At 49.7% G+C, this 18,627-nt stretch overlaps 4 protein-coding genes across 9 annotated transcripts in view; all 4 read left to right on the top strand.

Moving 5' to 3' along the window:
- The window catches only part of LOC120948514 (hemicentin-1), a 194,028-nt gene extending 183,458 nt beyond the window's left edge, over positions 1-10,570 (top strand). For 4 of the 6 annotated variants that reach the window (XM_040364925.2, XM_040364927.2, XM_040364926.2 and 1 more), the window contains one exon: positions 4,344-10,570. In XM_040364925.2, coding sequence (XP_040220859.2) covers positions 4,344-4,952 — 609 coding nt within the window. In that variant the 3' untranslated portion in view covers positions 4,953-10,570. The remainder of the gene's footprint in view (positions 1-4,343) is intronic. The other 2 variants (XR_005750957.2, XM_040364929.2) reach the window with 2 other exon arrangements.
- Positions 10,571-12,233: 1,663 nt separating this feature from the next.
- LOC120949571 (V-type proton ATPase subunit G) lies at positions 12,234-13,466 on the top strand. The gene is made up of 3 exons (XM_040366953.2): positions 12,234-12,460; positions 12,668-12,768; positions 12,850-13,466. Exons 1-3 carry the CDS (start codon positions 12,379-12,381, stop codon positions 13,015-13,017), a joined length of 351 nt encoding a protein of 116 aa, XP_040222887.1. The 5' UTR covers positions 12,234-12,378; the 3' UTR covers positions 13,018-13,466.
- Positions 13,467-13,771: 305 nt separating this feature from the next.
- Positions 13,772-15,677, top strand: LOC120949569 (arrestin domain-containing protein 17-like). Its single transcript, XM_040366951.2, has 2 exons — positions 13,772-14,233; positions 14,563-15,677. The coding sequence occupies exons 1-2, from the start codon at positions 14,089-14,091 to the stop codon at positions 15,612-15,614; spliced, it is 1,197 nt and encodes a 398-aa protein (XP_040222885.2). The 5' UTR covers positions 13,772-14,088; the 3' UTR covers positions 15,615-15,677.
- A 71-nt stretch (positions 15,678-15,748) lies between these two features.
- Positions 15,749-18,337, top strand: LOC120949570 (arrestin domain-containing protein 3-like). The gene is made up of 2 exons (XM_040366952.2): positions 15,749-17,040; positions 17,138-18,337. The coding sequence occupies exons 1-2, from the start codon at positions 16,905-16,907 to the stop codon at positions 18,067-18,069; spliced, it is 1,068 nt and encodes a 355-aa protein (XP_040222886.1). The 5' UTR covers positions 15,749-16,904; the 3' UTR covers positions 18,070-18,337.
- The last annotated feature ends 290 nt before the right edge of the window (positions 18,338-18,627 follow it).

The following is an 18,627-nucleotide window of genomic DNA, read 5'->3' as shown; positions in this document are numbered from 1 at the left end:
CGGGAGCAGGACAGTTTTACCACCTGAAGGCAGACAGACGACACTCAACAGGATGTGTCCACATCCGGGTAGCCCGCATCCACGTTAGGGAGCATATAAGAGAGAGAAGGAAAGCGAGAGGATGAAAAGGCGAAGCTCAAGGATCACGAAGATCACGGTACCGTATGCGAGTCATTCTCAGGGCGAATTATCCCTCCGTCCTCCTCTCTCAGCTGCTTCATTGCAACATTGTATCGTGAAGGCAGGACTGCCGGTGGAAAAGACCCCGCTGGCAGTTTTTCAAACATCTCTCCCCTCTCCCCCCACAATCAGAAAGGAAGGTCACTCGGAGCGGATACAAGAGCAAGAAAGCAGAGCTTCCAATCCAGTACCCGCCAGAAGCGAGCACGAACATAACAAGATGACCTAGTTGGATAACGTTATATATATTTTTTAATGAAATCGCTCGAATGTGTCACCCAGAACTCCTGGACTTTTTTCCCACCCGGACGGGTCCAAAAAAATCCACCACCGGCAATAGTTCTCCGTGTGATGGGGAAGGTTAGTGGTGCCAAAACAAGATTTGTACTGGAAGAATTATGCTGACTTGGGTTAGACCTTGGAGAGGTTGTATTATTTTCCTTTTCGGGCGCTTTTGGCTTCAATATAATAATAATACATGATTTACAGAAGAAAGGAGATGTTCAGGCTATTTAAAAAAAATCCTTAAATTTTATTGATCCCACTGTGCTTGGCGTTATCGGTAAGATCCTTTTCCACCTATACTGTTTCCGTGTATCGCCCATCACGCATGGACACGTTGGTGGGTTGGCAGGACCCTGTCGTATCTCTGGGCTGCGTACCGGGACCGAAGACGACCGCGATGAATGCTCGCAAGCTGCAGCTTTAGCAGCGTTCCCGTATCGCAAGACAATTTCCTCCATTCTGTGCTTGGACGAATCTTCCGCGTAACGAGCAGACAGAACCAGTGGCTGACACTATTAATAGACTGTCTCCCGGAGCGCATCCCAAAGACACACACACACAACGATATGGGTTTGTGTGTGCAGCTGACAGCGGAGATCAGTGTATGTGTACTGTATGTGTCCCGGTTTCGTTTATTGCTTGTTGCCGTGTCTCTCCTTCGCTCGCATCATCCGCTAAGAAAAGCTCCTTCACGGACGGCACGACATGTCCTGTTGGACTTCATTCCTGCCCAGATCCATTTACGAGATCTCAAACCCATCCAGCCATGGCAAGAGCGCCCGGGGAAGCTAACAGAACGACTTTGCCGGAAGTCGACACAATGGGACAATGGCGCAAGGTGACCAGCAGAACTGGCCAGCTCGATCCACGTGGTGCAATCAGTGTAAATGGTGACGGGTTTTCTCCATTACCTGTGCTCATCTGCGCAGGTGAAATCTTGCCTCAGGTCAGTTGTGCGATAGAATTAAGGCGTGCCGTAGCGAAAGAAAATCGCTCCTGGTACTACCCTTTCACTATCGTCGGGTGTTGCAGCAACTATCGCAGAGGATGGAAGAGCTATTATGATAGAAAAAAGGTCTCTCCCTAAAGACAGCAAGAAGAGCGTTGTTTAGATTTGGGTATAGTAAATCGGAACCGTAAAGAGGCAATCTATTTGTTCTCCGTACCTGCAAATGTATGTAATATGGTATAGAGCACTCTTTAAAAAGCCACCGTCTTTAAGATTCAACGAATGTAGATATTTTTAAGTTAAACGCCCAAAAGTATGCAGTTTGCAGTATTAAATTCAACTTTCAATGCTTCCGCTAATCGTTTACTGTGCTAATTTGCTCAATATGGCCCATGTTATGCTCTCAGGAGCTGCATATTAAATCCATGGCCTCCTTTCGCACTTCATAATTCTTTATTCAATTCCTGTGCTACGGTGCGTAACCATTTTATCTCTGAAAACCATCTCGACATGAAATGACGAATACACAAAGACTTAAGCGCACACCTGTAATTTGATTCGGGAGCAGACAAAAACGACAGCAAACGGAGGGGTTTTAACCGCGACACAAAAGTTAATGCGCATCCAAATATTTACTTAAAGCAAAACGTCTCTGGATAGAATCGTTATCGCCGTGCATCATACAGCACATCTCATCCCCTCTGCCTCCCCCGGTAGCCTGCTGACAGCTCCAACCACAGACACCCGAACCGTGGCCCAAAATGGCAAAGTTCACTCGGGAAATCCATTCCATCCGAATTCCAACGGATGTGTGCGGCTCGACGGGACGGGACCACACTTCAAAAGTTTTCAAATTCCACCCCTGCCCCATCTGCTCTATCGCTAGCAATGCCCCCCCCCCCCCCCTTTTGGGTACGCCGTTGCATTCGAAAACATTTTGCTTTCCATCGTAGTAGCGGAGAGGGGGGGGTATAGAGGGCACACAAAGACCCACACTGAAACAGTCCGCTTTGCTCGGCGGGCATATCTACCGAGTTAACGAGTTAACAAGCACAGCGCGTGCACAGGCGTACACGCTTTGCCTACTTTTAGGCGCGCTCGTACCACCGGGACGAGCGCCATCTTGCTTACAGTTGATCGTGCCGCACACACACACACACACACACAGAGGCCACGTTCGGTGGATGGATCACAAATCATGATGCACATCTGCACCCGCACATGGGGTGAGGGGTTGTTCACTAGATAAAGCGCACGTTTGATGGCGACTTGCCGACTTTCCCGAGTCGCAATTCACCCAAAGGACATCAGCACGCACACGGACACACACACACACACACAAAAGGCACATACCATCGCATGCGATACGACTGTAAACGACACCATTTCGTATGCAGCTGTCGCGCAACGCCGACAGCGTCCGCTTAAGGGCGTGGAATGTGACTCTGGCTGCGATTGCCGATGTCGGGCTGGGGCCCGGGTCGGCGACAGCACGCACGAACGCACCGGCCACCGGCCCTTAATGCATGGCGAAAACAAAGCCGCACCCGCCCGTCCGCGACGGAATGCGGCAAATCAAAAGCAACGGCACGCTAGACAGCAGAAGGTTTTGGCGAACAACAACATTCCAACCGGGGGCCCCAGTTGGAAAGCAATGCACGGTAATGCACTTCTGCAATGAAGTTTCGGCTCGGCGAAGGAGCGCGGTCGGTAGTGACGGATGCCCTCCCCCCCCCCCCCCTCGGGACGGGTGGGCAACCCCTGCTTTTACAGTGCAAGGGGACGCTGCCGGCCAGTCGTTCATTCTGGCCTTATCGTCGCTGTTTGGGGGCTGGGTTTCCCGGGATTTGCGGGCAGAAAGTTTGTTGCGCTGGTGATATTTTGTAAGCAAGCAGCCCAGCAACCAGCAGACAAAAACGGTACCGTACTTCACGTTCATTTTGACTCACTTTGTCGCCTGGCTGGTGGCTGCCCCCGTGTGTCCCAATCGGTACGGCCACTGCAGAAAAGCAGCCGACTCATGGTGGTTCGATCAAAGCGAATGACACTCGCAACTTGTTCCAAAACGTTCCCTTCCGCGCCATGCCGAACGTGTAACGCATCGCACCCCGGGGGAAGGTTATCCACTTCCTCGGTTGGCGAGCATTTGAAACCAGGTGAAGCGCCAAGATGACCGAGTAGGTTGCAATAAATGTCCGCCGCCCGCACAAACGGGCAAGTCATCAATCCAATCAAAAGTTGTTATAAACGAGCACTGACGGGTTTCGGGCCAGGGCGAGCCGATGGCACTGACGGGTTGAGCTTCATTGCGCAGATGCGCGGCCGGCAGAACATAAATTAATCTCCAAATTAAAAGCATCCAGCACCCGCAAGCTACTGAACATATGCTAGTAAATATCGTGCCTGAAGGCGTCCCAAACCAGAAAAAAACAAACTCCCCAACCAGTGTTTACGGGAAACTTTTAATAAGCTCGCAATTTCATTGGAAGCGAATTCGATAGGCGAGAGCAGTGCAAACATGGCGCTGTTTGTTGCGGAAAGTTTCCATCATCCACATGAGCCGCCCTGTTGCAATTTCTGGGGCATGGAGTTTCATTTTCATTTGAAAAAAAAACCTTTCACGTGCGTAAATAGCTTCCAAACCCGCTAGCAAAATTACCCATTATGCTTTTACAGTCAACATACACACACCCAAACACACTTTATATCACTCATGTCGCTGGCACAGCGGTCGTTTGCTTTCACTGTGTTGTGCTTTACTTTCTGCAAACCGGCCGGATAGAAGATACACGTGTTGATGTTTGCATGCGGCCATGTAATAGCAAAGCACCTAAAAATAATCTAATTTTCCGCTCTCTCTCTCTCTTTTATCTCCTCGCATCTCCCCCCCCCCCCCCCCCCCCCCCTTCCCCTCTATCGCCGCAAGCAGTCAGCTAGTGAAGTGCATTACGCGGAGCTGGCCCTGGCAATACCGCACGACGACACCGGCGGCAAAACGCACCTCAACAACCATCTGAATAAGCTGCCGCCGCCGCCGGCCTACAACTACTTCGACGAGCCGACGATCTACGCCCAGATCGACCACGGCGGCAGCTTCGGGAAGGGGGTGCCGCCACCGCCCACCCAATCCCATCCCGGGTCCACGATAGGCGGGGTGGGGTCGACCGGCAGCTCCTCCTTCCCGCTAATATCACCGGTGTCGCAGCAGCAGCAGCACCACCACCATCACCATCCGCTCACGCTGCAGCTGCAGCAGGACGCAACGCAGCCGGCGCCCCCGCACAACCAGCACCACGCGCCTCACACGCCCCACACGCCGACGACTGCCTCGCTGCTGCAGCTATCGCAGCCGCTCGGGCAGCATCCCGGTGCCGTCCTGGCGCACTCGCCACTGCAGCTGTCCCACGCGCTGCCCCAGTCACCCTCCGCCAGCCTGCCGAGCGCCAACGGCGGTGGTGGCGGCAGCAAGCAATACCTGAGGGAGATCGTCACCGTGCGGACGCCGCTCGCCTTTTCCCAGCAGGAAAGCTGCGTCTAAAGCTGCGTCACACGGGGAAAGGGGAAAAGGGGGGTTAGGGAATGAATGGTAATGAAGGGAGAACGTGTGTGTGGTGGAAAAAATGAGAAGAAAAACAAGAGTGAAGTATAGAAAGAAGGGGCGAGAATGGAATGGCTCGAAAGGGCGCTCCACCGACGCTCAACTGCTCAAATTACACGGTAAACAAGATGTCCGATGTTGCAAACTTTTCCAATGTGTTCGTTTCTCAAATACTTATCGTTGGGTGTTGTTTCAGAAATCTCCCTCCTCCCCCCCCTGCCCAGATCGGCACGGCGAAATGAGCCTTAAAAGCCCGATGATCAAATGCGACTTTGCATACCTTTAGGCGTAGTGTTACTGAACGAGTAGAGACGGTATGCAATCGGCACGACGTATGGTTGCTGCAAACAGATTTCAATTTTGCCAAAGATTTCATTTATGGAAAATTCTATAAAAAGGAAAAAACAATAATTTGCAAAACCCGTATGCATTATACAGTAATTTAGCATTTTGTTGATCTTGCTGCATAATTTCACACTAATACGCCTTATCTGTTACAAGATATTTGGATTTAAAGTCACTAATCCCTGGCTAGCATTGTATTCTAACCATGGTCCCCTAGGAAACATAACTGAACGTCAGGGCTTTCAAGGTGTTAAAGCATTTGTTTTCGATTTCCCCACGTACACCGTCTCATAGTTAGGAGTTCCCAATATTCCACCCAGTGTCCGCCATCATTTCCTGTACATCCATCCTGCCATCAGCTCCAAAGTTGCTTTAATTTAATTAACCAATCTCCACGCTACTGATCGATTGTTATCAAACCAAAACCGGGGTAGAACGTCTTCCTCCCCCGAATCGCACACCGCCCGGTCCCGGATGTGTGTGTGTGTGAGTGTGTACTCCTGCTCGATTATTTCCGGCATGGTCAGCGAGCATTCCGCAGTACGGATGCGGTCGCTTCATAATTAATTGACAGCGATTCATCAAATCAAGCGCAGCGAAACCGCAAAACCAAACACTCCAATGCACCGATTGGTATTTGATGCCGCCAGTGAACCACAAACGTCTTGAGTTTTTTTTCTCTCGTTTAACAGGAACAGTAACCAGGCTACGGGAGAGACGATGACTTACGTTCCGACACTCCCACCTTACCTCAATTGTTGGGTGCGAGGGGATGCGCGCGTTGTGCGGGACGCCCTTATTTGTATTGGAAAAGCGCAATCGACATGCAATCAGTTGTGCCATTTGTAGTTCGCTTTCGGCCGGCGCGATAATTCCCGGCCAATAATAGTACTGATTGTCTTGTCTCGATTGTAACCAGCCGCGGGAAAGGGGAGAGGTGCCATGGTGGTCAGAGACCATTTCCAGCGTTTAACTACAATGGTGTGTGTGTGTTTTCGTGCCGTGTATGGGTTCGCATGATGGCAGCAAACCTAAGATTATCATGTTTCTGCTTAATGGAAAATTTATGTAGATTTTCCCCCTAGTCGGGCGACCGGTGACACCACCTGCTCCACGCGCCACGGTGTCACTCGGTACCGGTTGGAACCAGTGCGGCTTTGCCAGAGTGGTGAAGTCCCCGGGCTGATACTGGTTTGGTGCTCGCGTGATTCTAGTTTCTGCCACCTCATGCCCTTTATCCGTTGGTTGTATTTCGACCGATAGGGAAGGACTGAAGGTAGGTGAATGGAAAGTTTCACTTTCTGCTTGCATGATTAACGGGTGCAGCGCGCATTTGGTTCCTCGCAATGAAAACGCTTCAGACCAATTGATTGCGGTGGTATAAGTTATCGCAACGCGTAAGATTTACGTACCGGTCGTCCATTGGAGAAAAGCTGTTGAAAGGCTCGAGATTTTAGTTTACGAACCTACAGACATTTTTAGGATTCAGAAAGCAAAAGGAATCAATTGTTGCCCAAGGCGACTATTTCGCATCACATCTTGCTCCAGCCAGCAAGTGACAGCACAATGCTCGGCAGCACAGTTCTTCGCGGGTTGTTAGCACAAAGTGTAACATGACTTACCTGCTTCGGAAACGATTTCCCAATTGCAGATCTAAACTGTTTTGCACACAAAACGAACCACACAAGCAAAAACTGCCCACTCACCAACGCCCCGTACCGCAAAGTCATCCCAGTCACTGGCAGAGCAGTCGAACTAGCTCCACGATTGCTATCGATATGGTCGTGTGGTCGTAATTTATCATTTCGCTTTCTTACGCCGACAGCGCAAACCACGTCCCACGGGAGGCCATATCAATGCCTTGAGGCAAGTTTTGTATTCTGATAGCCACTGTTCTCTTTCTTTTGAATAACCGATGGAGCCCGATAGAACCCGATACAGCTTTCGTGGGCTGAAGGTTCAAGCAACACTTCACAACATGCAAAAGAACACCGCTGATCAGTTTCAAAAGCTACAGAGTCTATTCAGAGAAGGCAAAACCTTGCCTTTTCTATGAGTTTTTTTTAATTGCCAAAAAACATACCACCAATTTGCGAGCAACCGGTGAAACCGGTGAGTCCTTCACTAACTTCGAATTAATTGAAAGCAACGCAGCAGCGCTCCGAAACTCGTACCGACACTACACCACTGAGCCGGCCTTTTTTACGGGGCCAACTCGCATCCCGAAAAACACACAAATGCACTCTCGTTAGCTGCTTTTGAGTGAGAGTGTTTTTTTTGTTTTGGTTTTTGTTTTTATTTGGGTTTCAAACCCTTTTATCCCCACGTCCAAACTCAACAACGCCCATAATATCATCTTCATCATCGCCTACCATCATCGCGAGTGGGCTCAATTCGCGGAATAATAAAGGCCCTTCGCTTGCTCACACTGTGCTATGGATACAGATGAAGAAAAAAACTCCTTTAATGATGCTTGAACGATGCAATAAAATGGGCAGCATAACTCGGTTACCCGGCACACGGGAAAATACGGTCAGGAAATTAAAAAAAAATAGACATATACACACCCTGGTACGTTACCGCAAAGTTTCGTGAAAAGTACACTATTTGTTGCTATTTTCTCGCTGCATGCAGAAGGCAAAGGTTTTCGCAATCCGCTGCAATAACAGCACGAAAAACTTCTCGCAGCATCATCCAACTATTCAGCATCGTCTAACACACACACGATACGCACCGAATTCCCCCTCCGGTGGGACACTCATATTTTGCTTCACTTTATCGACTTCCGCAGAGCTTTCGGGCGAGTATTAAAATTAATAATTAATTTAAATAGCGCGTCCGAAACCGGCACCGGCTACTGGCAGCGGGCACCGGCACCTCTCCGACACCCTGGTGCGTTTGCGTCCACTGTTTTCCCATTGTGTCGGAAGTGCTCTCTTCATCAACCTAAAATGTTATGCGCTTTTGCTTTTAGCGAGCCCGTGCCACACGTGCCCAATATGCGTGATGTTTAATGTTGGTGCCGGTGCTGTTTTGTTTTGTTTTACGTTTTTTTTTTTTTGCTTTTAATTCCCTCCCTTTTGCCGGGTCTCGTTCTCTGCTTGGTAGGGAACATGTTTTTCGCCTTCTTTTTGCTGCTTCGTGACCGGAGCACCCCTTTTTTCGGGGGCCATGCAATTCGTGTTTATTTATGCGACACATCGCATTATTCATTTAATGCACACACCTTTCGTTTGTTCTTTTTTTGTTTTTGTTTGGGTTTTTTTTGGAACTGTTTGCAAGCGAAACACAAAGCGAGATATTTTCTTTTCCGTACTTCCAATAAAATCAAATTAAATAAACACACCCACACAAATAAAAGGATGTGCTGCGCTGGTACTTACCCCGTGGGGGTTATTTCCCATTTTCTTTTGTCATTTATTACGCTGTATCGATCTGGTGGCAGAGAGCGCAACGCAACATGAAATCTAAAGCTATACAATAAAGCTGGGGAAAGGCAAAGTGATGCATCATACAAACAAACAAAACAACGGGAAGTGAATGAAGCAAAACCGCATGGAAAGTATTTCAAAATCAAACGAATTGTAATGGGAAACGAACAACAAGTATTAGTCGTGGAGAAAATTAGCGCAAATATCGGGGGAGGGGTAGGGAAAAGAAACGAAGCATTAGCGTAAGCGTACGTTAAGTATCACCTCGCTCCAAAAACCTACTGAGTGAGCAAAGAACTGACCTTTAATTTCTTTAAATAATCTAACAAACAAACAAACAAACCACACCAACACAAAGGTGCACAAACTCTCCTCCGGGCAGTGGGTGGAAACCCGATATGATCCGCAAAAGTGTAAACAGTGGAAGTAACCAAATCAATTTATGGAATAAAAAAGGGAAACCCAAAACGAGCGAAAGCAAAAAAAAAAGAACGAGATAAAAACATTTTCACACAAATCTAATACTTCAAAAAACAAAAGAGGCAAAATCAACCTTCGTCAACACGTTGTTAGGATTAGGGTAATTGTGTACATACGAGCAAACGTAACAATAATTATTCTTACCAGAACCGTGCACTAGAAAATGGGATATGGGATTTACTTTTGCTTTTCCGTTTGTTTTTTGGTTTCGTTTTCGGTTTTTCTACGTGTAGCATAAGAAATGGAAAAATAAAAAAACGAGGGAATTATGAATCGATCGTACACATCAATGTCATCCATTTGCTAGGCATCACTTTAAGCAAACAAACAAAAAACAACAGAGCACATACACACGATCGGATGGCAGCGCAGCTAAGACGGGCGGGCCATCTGTTTTAGGTTAACAAAACACTCCAACTCACACTAGGGTAGCATTTAATCCAATTATCTATACTGTAAATACGGTGGCAAACGATCGAACGATCGAGTTGGCGCGTTCGCACTCCTTAAGATCCTTAAGGGCTCCTTAAGGGCTGCGCCCTCTGCGGTCGGGTTCCTGGTTTGCAATCATTCTTACACCACACACTGTCCGGCAAACGGTAAACGTAAATGTAACACACAATCTCAACACAACACTATCTCGATCTCGAAACCTGCGTCGGCACGATACTGTACATAGTTATACATACTAGCGTGTAAGTGCAACCACTCAACAAAGGAAACACTCAACAGCAAACTGTGCAAGAAGGGAATGTAAAAGTCCTACAAACAGATGAAGCACAGCTCGGTTGCTGCAATCTCCGCCAGCCGTATTACTTGTTTTACTATTTGAAATTCTATAAAACTAACGCACCAGTACTCCAGGGACAGGGGCGCATTACCTGAGCGAGCAGCTGCCACCTGCTGCAGCGGACGGGTGCGCTGCATCTAGGGGAAAAAAAACCAATCGGCGATAATGATAAGTGGTGAAGGATTCCAGTTTCTTTGAAACTTTTTAATAAGGAAGTAAAACAAAACAAAAACAACACTAGTTTAATTTGTACAGAAGAGACGAACGGTCGGGAAGGAGCGTGCGAAAGGAAATGGGGAATTATTATAGCAGCGGGTGAAGCGACGCTCACACAGCACGCAACGCCTACAGAAACGATACAGCAAATTCGTTTTTGGTTTTTTGAAAAATGGAAAGTCGTACAGCCGTACAGGTGAATTGTTGACGCTATGGATATTGAGGGAGAAGAAAATAACAGCAACAACAGAGAAAAACGGTCGGTTTAAATAAAAACATTTTTTCTAAATTGTGAACCCATTGCTTCGCTTTGGATGGTAGAATGTAATGGAATTGAAAGAAATGTTGGTTTCACAAAAATACAGCAGAACTTCGACATTCGACTGCATATGGGACTGAACACAAAGGTCTTACTGCAAGGTGTAAACATCTGTCTGATACTGGTTCGAAGCAGGCAATGGATCGGTTCCAAACCCGCAAACAGGTTCACGAGCCGTTATAGGTTTATGAGCGATTCCAGGACTGTCATGGGTTCAGTATTAATTCCTTGACCGGTTTGGGTACGTAATCGGTTTTAGCAACGGTACGGGTTCAATCTCAGTTCTAGGACTGGTATATAATGATTCGTGATCAGTTCTAGAGGTATGCCGCAAGAAGCAGAATCGTAGGATTCATTCAGTTCACTATAAAGAACGAACAACCTACGTTCATCTAATCAACGGTCATCGGATCTTTATCAATCGTAATGTACAGAATTGTTCATACAAAGAATGTCCTTGCTGTAGAACTAAAGATCGTCCTGGTATGCCAAATAAGGTACAAGAGGTAATAAACCATTTACCATTTCCCATGTACAGTTCATCTAAATCCCATTTATCCCATTCATGTACAGTTCATCAAAATGAAAGAACTAGTATGTTCACAGTTCATAAAAATGAACCGCTCAACTCTGATCAGTTCCAATGGCCGGACTTAACAACATGTCCGTCATGGGTTCAAGCCCCACATGTACCGAGGCTTCATACGTAGTACTGACTATCCTGCTATGGGTAAATCAATAAGTCACCGAAAGCCAAGCCCACTAGTAGCGGTACAGGCAGGCCTTGACCGACCACGGTTGTTGTGCTATAGTATAAGAAGAAGAATCAGTTCCAACATCGGTAAGAGGTTTGGATTAGTTCCGGAGCCGGTATGGGTTCATGATCCGTTACAGGAATGATGTAGGTTTTTGATTGAATCCCGGTTTGAGAACGGTTCCATGAGTGGTATGGATTCGTGATCGGTTCGAGGACCGGTATGAGTAGCCCTGTAACCTATCCAAATTAACTAGGGGATTGATGCAGACGACAACGGTCAACTGTCGACATCAGAATCGTGGTATCGCACATCAGGGCATCCACAATTAAATGTTTGTTTAATGTTCTGGATTTTGTATGTACCGACCCCACGTGTTTTGTAACGTCAAAAGCTTTTCAGCATTGCAGTTGCATGCAGCAAAGAAGCTTTTTACAAAGCTTTCTACCGCCCAGCTTGCAAGCGAACTTGCATACTAAAGCGCTATTGCTCGTACGCAGGCACGACGAATGTGACGATGACATTACATAAATTGTTGCTTACATTTTGTGTAATGTTAATTTCGTTCATGTATCAATTGACTATTGGTGTACTAGATATCATTCGCTATTCTTTTACCATCATTGGACTCACGCACGCATTCCTTTCCCCCCTGTGCGCAGCATTGTCATGTAATGGCACCTTCATAAACTACGCCACCAACCATAACTCGACGCCCTTAAACCCACGAGTACAAACGCTAACCCTCCCTCCCGGTTCGACCCCATATCGTGCTCTCGCTCTGGCACGTGCGATGCTATAGGCCCGCGCACTTGCAATCACGTGAACCACCGTGGGGCGAGAGGAACGGCTGTGCCAAACCCGGGGGTTGTCATATGATCAGCGAAGAAAAAAGGCAGACAGACCAAATCAACTTGTGACTTCGACACGGACGGAACTGCGCGCGACTCGTTTTCCCTTCAGTTCGTCGGTACGTTTCGGTTCGCTTCGCGACTAGAGAGAAAGATCCCGTGCCCGTGGACTTTTGACGATGGCCAGCAACACCCAGGGTATCCAGCAGCTGCTGGCCGCGGAAAAGAAGGCCGCCGATAAGGTTGGCGAGGCGCGCAAACGTAAGTGTGTGGGAAAGCAGGAAGCCCAACTTCGAGTGACAACCAACGCAAACGCAACAACGTAACACACACCACTCCGGTCACATGACCCACCTGTTTGCGTGCTGTTGCGTTTTGTGCACCGAAAATTGGAAGAAACGAACGCACAAGTGATGGGTTTTTAACATTTGGATCGGTTTTTTTGTTGCTATTTGTTCTGGTTTTCAGGCAAGGCACGTCGTCTGAAGCAGGCCAAGGATGAGGCCACGGAGGAGATCGAAAAGTACCGTGCCGAGCGGGAGCGTACCTTCAAGGAATTCGAGGCCAAAGTAAGGGAAACACGACAAAAAAAACCAGTGTCTCGAGAACGTTTGCTACAACTATCTCTCTGTTGCTTCTCTTCCTCCCAGCACGTCGGTTCCCGCGAGGGTGTTTCGAACAAGATCGACGCCGACACGCGCGTCCGCATCGACGAGATGAACCGTGCGCTGGCCACCCAGAAGGAGCCGGTCATCCAGGACGTGCTGTCGTTCGTGTACGCCATCAAGACGGAGGTGCACAAAAACCAGCGCGAATAGAGCAGCCGACACGACTGTCATCCGCATCGCCCGCACTGTCATCTTGCATGGGTTGATTTTCACACACGAACATTCCGAACGTACAAACGACAACCCCTTCATGGCCGGTTCCTTCTTTCCGAGCTAATGGCCGGGGCCACGGCAACTGGCAACGCGGCATACGTTTGGCTCGCTAATTAGGAACAGTCGGCTTTGGACCTTTGGATCACCTGGTTTCCGCGCCAAACGGACGAACCATCTTTTCATTTTTTTTTTCTCTTGTGCATGTTCTCCTGGCGGATATCTATTCGCAAATTATTTTGTTTTTTGTTTTGTACCATTTGTCGTCTGCCTTAGAATGGCGACGGGGTGCAAGCAAAGTACTGTACTGTAATTCACTAACTGTAAGAATATGTAAAAAGGAAACGCTTTAGGTTATGCTTAAATAAAGTAAGTGTTAGGAAAACAAATGGCACCAGAGCGCTTGTTTCTCTTATCAGTCACGGTTGTTATCTTTTACCTGTTGTTGAGATAGTGCTCGCAGGTAGCTAAATGATTGCTGTATTGCAGCGAAGCGGCACTAGAGGGAGCCACCGCTAGAAATCGTTAAAGCGTTGCCATGACGACGCACGTGAGCGCACACGTTGCAGGACGTAACGGTTTAATTTTAAAAATTGAAACGAATCTGCTTTGATTTCATACGATTTACAGTGTATTGTCCTTTTATTACACACAAGCACACAGTTTAGTCCAGATGTATAGGGGGAAAAAACGCTCACAAAACGTAACACAGTTCCCCCGGCCATCTGATAACACTAATCTTTACCAATTTCTTATCGGTAATCGGTTTTTCGTTCGGCTGGCTCCTACATATATCTGAACCATATCATATTCGGCTTGCTTATCGGCGTCCCCGGGGTGCTGGCAAGAAGCATCAGCAAATGCCTTATAACCCTTCGGTTTCGGCTGTTCTTACTCATCAGTTCGTTCGCCGAGCCTGGTGGAGCAAAGTCGAGCATCGGATTGTGTGGCACTGTAGGGCGTAGAGCGGGCATTTGCGTTGAAACGGTGGATCCTCCGGTGCGGTAGGATATGGGCAAGGACAAGAAGAGTAAGGCGTCCAAGCACATCCGGTGCGACGTCCAGTTCGACGGCAATCCGCAGGGTGTGTTCCGGGCGGGCGATACCGTCAGCGGGACGGTAGAGATACAGCTGGACAAGCCCAAGAAATTTCGAGGTAAATAGGCGAACTTCTAGAAGATGTGCCGGGGCAGTGGGTAAATGAAAGGCTGGATCGTGAAACATTTCAAACCGCTGTGTTGAATGAAATGTTTCGCGGAGTGTTTTTGGTGTACCGGTTGAGATTAGTTTGTGGTGGAGTTACAACAAAACGGCAAATTCCAGCACACCTTCACAATCTGGTCCTCTTATCTTGTGCATGACACATCGATATGGTGGTTATTAATACAATCAAGGGGAGCGTAATTGGCCGTATCTCGCTACATCTCGTCAAAAGATCCGAATGATTCACATCGCTAACAACATCTTCCCCCCCGTTCCTCGCAGGAATCGCCCTACGCATCAACGGTTTCGCGGCCACGTCCTGGAGCGCGAAACTGACAGGAACGGATGCCAAAAATGTAGCCAGCAAGAAAAAGGCACACTTCAACGGGCGGGAGGACTACTTCGGCAGCATCACGTACTTCGTCGGCTCGGACGTGGGCAACCCGCTCGAGGTGCTGGCCGGCGTGTACCGGTACCCGTTCACGTGCGAAATCCCCCCGAACGCACCCTCGTCGAAGGAGGGTAAGTACGGCCACATCCGGTACGTCGTGAAGCTTTCGCTCGAGCGTCCCTGGAAGTACGATCACGTCTTCCAGGTGCCGTTCATCGTGCAGAGCCATGCCGATCTTGCCCTCGCCCCGGACCGGATGCTGCAGCCGGCCCGGGCCGAAATTGTGCAGACGTTCTACTTCGGCCTGACCGATCCGCTGATCGTGACCGCGACGACCCCGCGCACCGGCTACGCCCCCGGCGAGGTGATCGAGGTAACGGTGCACGTGAACAACCAGAGCAGCGTGGACGTGCGCAGCATCACGGTCAAGTTCCAGCGCGTCGACACCTTCCTGAGCCAGGTGCCGGTCGTGCAGCAGCACCTGGAGCACACGGTGCTGGAGGAGCGAACGATTGGCCGGGTGGCCGGCCGGAACGATGCCGTCTTCGAGGAGAACATACTGATCGGCTCGACCGTACCGTCCGACGAGGAGCGCTGCCGGATCATCATGACCCGGTACGAGGTGGAGGTGATGATCCGGCCGGTACGGTCGCGCAAGAAGCTGCTGCTCGCGCTACCGATCGTGGTCGGCACGGTCGGGCTGCCGAAGACGCTCTACCCGATGCAGCTGCTCGAGAAGGAGCGGGAAGCGCTGGGGCTGGATCGGCCACCGCTTACGCCGATACCGCTGGAATCACCCCCGCCCTACCCGGACGATGCGCAACCGTCCACCTCGCGGGCGTTTGCGGCGGACGGACCGACCGCACCGACCTCGACCGAGGAGCACGAGTTTGAGAAGGGTTCCGAACCGTACACGCCGCGCGATTTCGACGAGAATGACTAACCTTAAGATCTTAAGCAGCTAAGATGTGTGATATGTATAAAGAAATTGTTGTTTCGAAGGGAATTGTTGGAGTTTTTTTTCTTTTTCTCACGAAGCCCCGGTACTGGGATAATGCTCTGGATAGGGAAAGAGAACGAGAGAGCGCAAAGGAACGAAAACCACTTGCCCTTGATAACTGACCTGACACAAAACCCGCCCCACGGAAGCAGCGAAGGGGAACGACGCGAAGGGTTGCCAGGTTGCTCTCACCGCGCATAGGCACGCTCGATCGTGTACTCAGCGCCGCCACGAGAGACTGTTGCCCAATGCGCATAGTAAGCATGGCGGCACGGCCCCGAAAAGAAACGGCCAAGAAACGGTGGGAAACTGTACCGTTCGACGGCATTCGACAGCACGCAAATAAACCTGGCAGCCGCAGGGTGTTGCTGTGTGTGTGCGTAGAAGACGGACCAAAAACCTTCGTCCAGCTCCCTGCAGAGCGCTCAATCTCAGCGGCCCTCTCTCAGCAACGCTGCGTGGCGGTGAGTATTTTTAGTCGGGTCGGGTACCGTGCCGTGCGCTGCGTCAACTCCCACCAGCGCGAGGTTCGCTGCTTGCTCATCTGTTGCTGCGCGTACTGAGGGGCCATCGGGAAGAACTGGATGTCTTTGTTTGCCTGCCCCAGGCCTTTGCTATACATTGCAATTTGTTTCATTAACTCCGTCTGACCGCAGTGTGTTTAATGATCTCGCGCGTGTGTGACTGATCGCACTAGAGGACCTAAACATTCCTGAAGTCTTGTTGCTGGTGCCGCGCAAGTGCTGCTTCTACACGCGCAGCAAACGTGCCCGCAAAGTGTCGTCATCATCGCCGCCTGTGTGTTCATCTCCGTTGCCGTTCCGTCCCGATGCGTAATGTCATCCGGGGAGTTAGTTATCTCCGTCCGTAAACGAGCATACCGAGCGTGAGTGAGTAATGCGTGCTGGCAATGGGTTCGTAGTTTTATCGATCCACACCGATTGATTGGTGCCCCTGCGGTGACCCCTTCCATCTTCCGGCCGCGCTTTCTACCGTCCCCGACCCCGTTTATCTTGAACCCGTTAAGCTATCTTTATCCCCCTCCTCCGGGCATAGATAAATGCCGAAAGCCCGCCGAGCTGCCACCCGAAGCGTTATCACTTCACGGTATCGAGCGCAATTTTCGGCGGGCAACGGTGTAGTGCATTGGTTCCACCGTCCGGACCCACAATCACGCACCTGAACGTTTACGGGCGAAAGTTCAAGCTTGCGGGCAGGGCCAAGGCACCGAAAATGCCCAAAGAAAAGACGTCGAAGCATGTGAAGTGCGACATACTGTTTGATGACAATTCGAGCGGCATATTTACGGCCGGCGATCGTGTCACGGGCGTGATTGAGCTGCACCTCACCAAGATCAAGAAAGTGCGAGGTTAGTGCGTAATTCGATGTGTTTTTGGCGAGCTCGTGTGTGAAAATCCTTATCGTTACCCACTAATCCGACCGAATGAATCTGACCCTCCTTTCAGGTGTCTGTCTGCTTATCTCCGGCTATTCGGCCGTGCTCTGGGAGGCCAAGGTACCGGATGGGCCGAAAAACAAGAAAGTGAAGGCACAGTTCAAGGGCCGGGAGGACTTCATCAAGCAGAAGCAGTATCTGGCCGGGTCGGAGAATGGGGCCGGCATGCAGCTGCCGCCGAACCTCGTCCGGTACAAGTTCGACTTCAGCATACCGCCCTCGGCGCCCACCTCGATGGAGGGCAAGTACGGGCACGTGCGCTATCTGCTGCAGGTGACGCTCGAGCGGCCCTGGAAGTTTGACCACAACTTCCAGCAACCGTTCACCGTCGTCTGTCGGGCGGATCTGAACCAAAGCAACGAGGTGCTGTGCATACCGACGCGGGCAGAGAACATGATGACGTTCTACTGTGGGCTGTGCCGGTCCCGGCCCCTGATGGTGTCGGCCACCACGCCCAAGTCCGGCTATGCGCCGGGCGAAACGATCGAGCTGGAGGTGTTCGTGCAGAACTCGAGCAAGGTGACGGTGAGCGTGATCGAGATCAGGTGGCAGAAGATACTGAAGTTTACGAGCCAGACGCGCGTCATCGGCCAGACGCAGATACCGAAGGAGGAGTCGAACGTCCAGTACGAGGTGCTGGAGGTCCGCAAGATACCGTCGATCGAGGGCGAGAACGATGCACGGTTTGTGGAGTCGTTCGTCGTCGGGCCCGTCCCATCGACGGAAACCACGCACAGCCGGATCGTGGCGGTCGAGTACGAGCTGGCACTGGTCGTGAAACCGCAGGCCTCTACCAAGCGCATGAAGCTGAACATCCCGATCACGATCGGGCAGATTCCGCTGGCGGGATCCGCCATGCCGTACGCGATGTCCGGCGGGCTGCAGAAGCTGAATGACACACTGAACGAGCACAGCAGTGCCCCGCCGGCATATGAAGCTTAGGGCAATGTGGGAGGACAGTTGCAGAGGGCTGGCGAAAAAGTGAGAGGACATTTGCGGAGGGCCACCCCTGGCGGCAACCTTGTGATAGTGATTTAGGGAACGAAAAAAGCGCAGCAATCGAGCGGGCAACATGTGACGTACTAGTGATTATATCCTACCTATTTAAGCAGCAGTGAGCATTTTATGAAAACTTCTTCAATAAATACACAAAAACTGATTTTATTTACATGAAACAAGTACCAAAATAAATCGCATTGCTTTACTTTTACTTGATTCTGTCGAAGTAGTAGTGTTTCTTTGTGGTAAATATTATTATTCATTAATTATTGATATAAAATGCCATTATCAATACGTAAAATTGATAAACTGCTATATCGGTTGCATACATTTAGGCGAATAAGCACGTAACTGTCTAGAACAACGATCGGCGAAGTACGGCTCACGAGGCACTTGCGGCTCTTTGATTTTGATATGTCGGCTCTTAAACGTTCAAATACTTCATAGACATTTCACACTATTTATACTGTTGATTTATCTATTTGACTCTTGACATGGAGC

The sequence above is a fragment of the Anopheles coluzzii genome, chromosome 2 (genome assembly GCF_943734685.1).
Source record: "Anopheles coluzzii chromosome 2, AcolN3, whole genome shotgun sequence".
NCBI classification, from domain to species: Eukaryota; Metazoa; Arthropoda; class Insecta; order Diptera; family Culicidae; genus Anopheles; species Anopheles coluzzii.
This window is presented reverse-complemented; position numbering and strand designations above follow the sequence as displayed.